The following is a 6,098-nucleotide window of genomic DNA, read 5'->3' on the forward strand; positions in this document are numbered from 1 at the left end:
AAAAGGGAGGGTATTATTGTCAGCAAAAATATGTATAAAGTTGAAAATTTTATTTGTGGGAATAACACTCTAAAGAGGTATAGGCTTATAGGAATTTTGAAATTTTACTTTGTTAGTGGGAAAAAAATTCCCACAATTAAAGCTAGTGAGAATTTTCCCTTGATTATAAATTACCAAAACTCATTCAAGAAGGGCCTGGTAAGGTGGCAACTTCGAGAACTTGGAGGCTAGTCAAAAGGAGGGAGAACTTGGCATGGAGGCATTTTTAGTGGTGTGCGATTGAGGCGTCATATCACGCGGCTGTTTACTTCAGCTAGCTATCTGGAAACCATCATGAAAAAGCAAATCAAATAGTGACATTATATTCTTTGGTACGTACCTGGCTGGTTATCTCGTTCTTGCGTGTTTGTCTAGGCCACTATCGGTCTACGCGTATAGTGATAGTTTCTGGCTCACTTAAGGTCGGTGGTGGGGTGGTTTAAAACTTGAACAAGTTAATTATGAGTTTTGGTAAAAGCTGGTGGAGGCCTATAGGTGAATTGGCCCTCACCTACCTGAGAAACACTTGCATTTCTATTCAAAAACGCGTCCTGCAAAAAATTGGGCTCCGAATTCTAATTCGCCTGCTTATCAGTCTGTTGCTAACTGTGTACGGCTAAGCAGCTTATAACGCCAATCTTCCATCACTTTCCACAGTTCCTCAGTCAATTCATCTCCGCCTTCAATAGACCAATACTATATATACCTCGTGCCATTTGCAGTAATCCTACAACAATTTCCAAACCAAGCATGGCGTCTTTCAAATCTGCTCTTTCACTGTTGCTGCTTTCTATAACTCTTCTTGTTATGGTTGCCGAGGCTGGTAACTTCAACCAGGACTTTCAGATTACATGGGGAGATGGCCGAGCCAAGATACTCAACAATGGCCAACTTCTTACTCTCTCCCTCGACAAAGCCTCTGGCTCTGGTTTTGAATCCAAAAATGAATATCTCTTCGGCAAAATCGATATGCAGCTCAAGCTTGTTCCTGGAAACTCTGCTGGAACTGTCACTGCCTACTACGTATGGATTTCATCTTGAATTTGATCTTCACTTGATTGGCTTATTTGTCTCTGACATCGTTATCTGACGGAATTTCTGTTGATATTTGCAGTTACGCTCAGAAGGATCATTATGGGATGAGATAGACTTTGAGTTCTTGGGCAACCTGAGTGGTGACCCTTACATTCTTCACACCAATGTGTTCAGCCAAGGCAAAGGAAACCGAGAGCAGCAGTTCTATCTCTGGTTCGACCCAACCGCGGATTTCCACTCCTATTCCATTCTCTGGAATCCTCATCGCATTGTGTGAGTACCCCATTAATCCACCATGATGGAATCAAGCTTCAAACTATATATGATTCCCGAATATGGGACTAACGTTTGTATTTGCTCGATCTGTTACAGTTTCTCTGTGGATGGAACTCCCATTAGAGAGTTCAAGAACATGGAATCACTTGGCGTTCCATTCCCAAAGAACCAGCCAATGAAACTAACCTCTAGTCTCTGGAATGCTGATGATTGGGCAACTAGAGGAGGGCTTGTGAAGACAGATTGGAGCAAAGCTCCTTTCACTGCTTCCTACGGGAACTTCAACGCCGATAAGGCTTGTATTTGGTCAAGGACCAAAAAAGCATCTTCATGCAGTTCGTCATCGTCAAGTTCTACAAAACCTGGTAATGAATGGCTCGCAGAAAAACTCGACACAACGAGGCAGGCGAGGCTGAGATGGGTGCAGAAGAACTACATGATCTATAATTACTGCTCTGACATTAAGAGATTTCCTCAGGGGCTCCCTACTGAATGCAAGTCGTGAAATCATGACTCGAATGCATCGCTCAATTCTCTGATTAATGGTTTTGTTGTAAACTAATTAGTAGGTTGATCAAGTTCATCATACGTACATTTTAATAAATCATTCACACCATGCAGTTTTATATAAGCTCTAGCTAGCAGCCACTATCCACGTACCCACAACAACTGATAAAATTAATTGGAACGCTAAAACGATCTCGTTCGTTTGATAATTAATTAGGATATAGGATGGGCAAAGGCATTTGTTGTCAGGACCCATCTCGAATTTCACCCTGAAACCCGAAGTAAATCCTGCAGGCACCACCTCAAAGGAAAGTTTACCGAAAAATCGACATGACCTCCCTTGAAAATGGACAACTCTTCCTAATAATACCTACATACACTTCAAAAAAATTCATCTAGAACTCTCTACTCCTGGAGCCTTCATGCTCCCCAACACAACATCTCCCAAATTATTTAAATATCTATATAAATCTCATATCCAACCATTTATAGGTTCAGAGCAACTCTAATAGGAAGAAAGGAAACATAATAAATTAACAAGCGGAAGCTATATGATGACTATGCCTCATCTCCATGTACGCCCGACCTCAACTATGCTAACCTGCAAGCTGGGTATTTTTAAAACGAAGGGCCCAGGGAAAAACATTGGAAACCGTTAGAGTGAGTGAACAAAAATAAATTTAATGAAAATATTTATGCTTTCCCAATTTACATTTCCATAGAAAATATGCTGCATGCGACAGCTCAAAAACGCTCAACACAAAAACTGGCAATTTCATGACTAGCTCCGGCCAGTCTCCAAAGCTCAATAAAATACAGCCTCTCAGGCTAAAATAAAATATGTATGTATTACACTTGTCATATCCCTTGTATGAATTTTCTTGAAACAACAAAGACAAATAGAAATTCACACAAGGCTACGATGCTTACGTCTAATGTTCACGTCGCACCATAATGGCATTTTACCTCATGATGGTGGAAAAGACGGTGTATAAATATATACGCGCATATCCCCTATATAAATTGTTATATTTATATAGGGCTATGATGATTGCGTCTAACGCTCACGTCGCACCATAATGGAATTTTACCTCAGTATGGTGGAAAAGCACGTATAGCTAGCTAGCATTCCTTCATATACATATTATTCTCATAATCATCCAAATATAGATATATATATATATATATATACTCACCGAAATTCTCAATTTCGGTTATTCTCCAACAACATAAATTATTTCGCATGCACATTATTTAAAACAAAAGTCCACTCACAACTTTAGGCTTAGGCCTAAGCCTGACGTCGATCCGAGGTCTCTTCTGCTTGAGCCTCCTCACGTCCTGTTTCCAAATGTAAAATTAATTTCCCAACTAAAAATCCAAGTATTACACAAAATAGGCAAAATTAAACGAGAGCCATAACCACGCTCATCCTTGCCTAACTTCCGATATTCCTAAATCGAAACGATCCAACTTTAATACCATAATCGGCAGCTGTAATTACAACCTCCCCCAGAATAACGACTTAAATCCTACAGCCGGATTCCACACTAATTAACCGTCAAAAATACTAAACTTCGGAAAATCACAAACCCGTCCAAAACTCCTCCAAAAATTCTATAATTCACATCAACAAACTCCCCTTAATATTCCACATTTAAAACCATAAAAATCTCCCAAACAGCGGCGGCCGGAGGCCAGCTCCGGCGACCTCCAATACCTATGAAATTTTGACAGCATCTTCCTCTCAAGCCCCTCTACAACTTTCCTAACTAGCACAAACATCAATTCCAAGCCTAACTAGGTCGATCGAACAGAAACATTACAAAAAACTCTAGAACTTCCACTCACCGGTTCTCCTCACCTGAAGCAAACTGGACCGAGTCCTTCTAGGGCAAGGCAACTGGGTTGGAGACCTTCAAAACCATATAAGGCTTGCCCGGATTGGTGGCCGGAGGAGGGAGTTCAAGCGACGGAGAGCTTTGGGCAGTCGGGACTTTCGGGCGGCAACTCTTCCTCACGGCGCCCCTAAGGGAGCTCTCACCGGTCTAGGATGGGAGTTGGGTGGGAGGCCGACCGATCGGGACCGGAGCGGCGGCGAACGGGGGCCGGACGGCGGCTGGCTGCCGACGGTATGTCCGGCAGCGGGAAGGGCTCAGGAGAGAGAGAATTGGGAGGAAGAGAAAAAGAAGAGAGAGAGAAGAGAAAGAGAGGGAGATGGTTTGGGCCTCTCCAAACCGGTCCAACACCCATATATCAACCCACTCCAAAATAAAACACCCCGAAAAAATAATACCCCAATAAAAATTACCCTTTACTAGCTAAAATTTACCATTCTTACTGTCGTCACAATTTCTCCTATGAATAATTCCTCCGAAATAATTGTCCCTCAAAACCCCTCTAGGGACCAAATAAACTATAAATTCATTGACGGAGACGGTAAAATTTTTATTATAACCAAGCTAGTAAATAAGGTAAAAATTTACGGGTTAGGATGTGACATTTGTCACACCCCGGTTCTTGTGCTAATAATGTTTATATATATTGTCACACTCTGGTTCTTAAGTTATTTACGGTTATTTACTTTGGTATTATTTTGGTCTTTTACCGTGTTGAGTAATCGTTTACTACTTAAGGACCCTAGAGTTGACTTTTAGTAAGAAAATTATTTTGGGAAAATTTCTTGAAGGAGGTCGTAGAGGATGTTAATACGAATTTGTAGACATGCTAAACGTTAAAATCAGAGTTAGCATGAAAAAATTATTAGATAAAAAAGGGTAAGCATTATTTAGTAAGAGGTAAAATTGTTGTTGGGTTTTAATTTGGGGTATTAATATGTGGACCGGGTCAATAGGAGGGAAAAGCCCACCTCACTTCTCTCTCTTCTCCCTTCTCTCTCCTCGCTACCAAACTCTCCCCGACCGGCTAGATTCCTCAGCTTCGTCTGCCGTTGTCCAGCCACCATAGACCGCTGCACCAGTCCCAAACAGTCGGCCGTCGGCCTTCTCCCTGGACCGGTGAGAGCTGCCATAACGCCGCCGTGAGGGAGGAAGAGCGCTCGGAACCTCCGACTGTGCAGTGGGACTCCGTCGCCGGAATTCACATCTCCGGCCGCCATTGTCGGTGATTCGGGTCCCATTAGGAAGAGCTCGTCTTGTGTAACAATCCTCTAGAAGGTAATTAACTAATTTGAAGTGTGTAGGAGGATTTTCGGTCCAGGGTTTGAATTGGGGATTTTTGGATGTTTTGATTCGATTACCTTAGTTAGGCTTAGAATTGGACTAAGTGCTAGTTATGGAAGTTGTTGTGCGTATTGAGAGGATTGTTGTGTTAAAATTTGAGAAGCATTGGACATCGCCGGAGTACGGCTGCCGGCCACCCCTTTAGGGGTAGTTTTTCATGTTTTTGAGATGGTTTTAATGAGAGGAGTTTAATGAAATAAAGTTTGGAATTTTTGGAGGAGTTTTGATAAGGTTTGAGATTTTTCAATGGTTAAGGATTTTGGCGATTATTCGAATAGAAATCCGGCAATTGGTTTAACAGGAGTTAAACTTGAAAAAGGTTAATTTATCGCTATCGGTGTATGTGGTGAATTGTGAGCCTTAATAGAGTAAGAGTGGAGAAGTTGGGCAAGGGAGATGAGATTATTGGCTTCCTTTTATTTCAGAAATTTTTATTAAAGTATTATCCTAGTCCAGAGACTTAATGTTATTTATTGTTCAGGACGTGAGGAGGATCATTTGGAGGAAGCCTCGGATCGTCGGTAGGCATAGCTGAGCACTGTGAGTGGATATTTTGGTTTTTAATTAATATGCATGCATGATTTTATAAGTTTTTTCCAAGCTTAAATTGTAATTTCGGCTTATGAAATGGTCTTTGAATTTATTTGATTTTGATGTATTGATTAATCTTTGTCATGATTGATGGAATTTATTTGAGATTGGCATATTGGTTATGGAATTTATTTGAGATTGACATATTGGTTATGTTTTCAATAATGAACTTATGGATTTGAGCTTGGGTTAGAGATTTGGTATTTGAGTTTTAATATTCTTTATGATTTCCGGATTTGAGATTATACCAGATTTGCATATTGCCTGGTTTTCGAAAGATGATAATTATTTAAGTTAATTATTTCTTTGAGCATTTTACGTGTGGGACACATCGTTGAATTAATTAATTTCTTTGCTCTTTGAATTCTTTGAGTACGGTTGGGAATCGTACTTATGTTTTAGTTATGA

The 6,098-nt window shown here is 40.7% G+C and overlaps 1 protein-coding gene across 1 annotated transcript; it reads left to right on the plus strand.

Annotated features, from left to right (window-relative positions):
- Nucleotides 1-602: 602 nt before the first annotated feature.
- LOC101314337 (xyloglucan endotransglucosylase/hydrolase protein 22-like) lies at nucleotides 603-1,979 on the plus strand. Its single transcript, XM_004309904.1, has 3 exons — nucleotides 603-1,062; nucleotides 1,154-1,347; nucleotides 1,447-1,979. Exons 1-3 carry the CDS (start codon nucleotides 790-792, stop codon nucleotides 1,853-1,855), a joined length of 876 nt encoding a protein of 291 aa, XP_004309952.1. The 5' UTR covers nucleotides 603-789; the 3' UTR covers nucleotides 1,856-1,979.
- Nucleotides 1,980-6,098: the final 4,119 nt, after the last annotated feature.

Source organism: Fragaria vesca, unplaced genomic scaffold (assembly GCF_000184155.1).
Source record: "Fragaria vesca subsp. vesca unplaced genomic scaffold, FraVesHawaii_1.0 scf0513155, whole genome shotgun sequence".
Taxonomy (NCBI): domain Eukaryota; kingdom Viridiplantae; phylum Streptophyta; class Magnoliopsida; order Rosales; family Rosaceae; genus Fragaria; species Fragaria vesca.

What these genes read in the sequence shown, in the direction of transcription:
- LOC101314337 (XM_004309904.1), top strand. Translation starts at nt 790, where the DNA reads ATGGCGTCTTTCAAATCTGCTCTTTCACTGTTGCTGCTTTCTATAACT. An exon ending in GAACTGTCACTGCCTACTAC is followed by an intron (nt 1,063 to 1,153) that starts GTATGGATTTCA and finishes TGATATTTGCAG; the next exon opens with TTACGCTCAGAAGGATCATT. An exon ending in TGGAATCCTCATCGCATTGT is followed by an intron (nt 1,348 to 1,446) that starts GTGAGTACCCCA and finishes GATCTGTTACAG; the next exon opens with TTTCTCTGTGGATGGAACTC.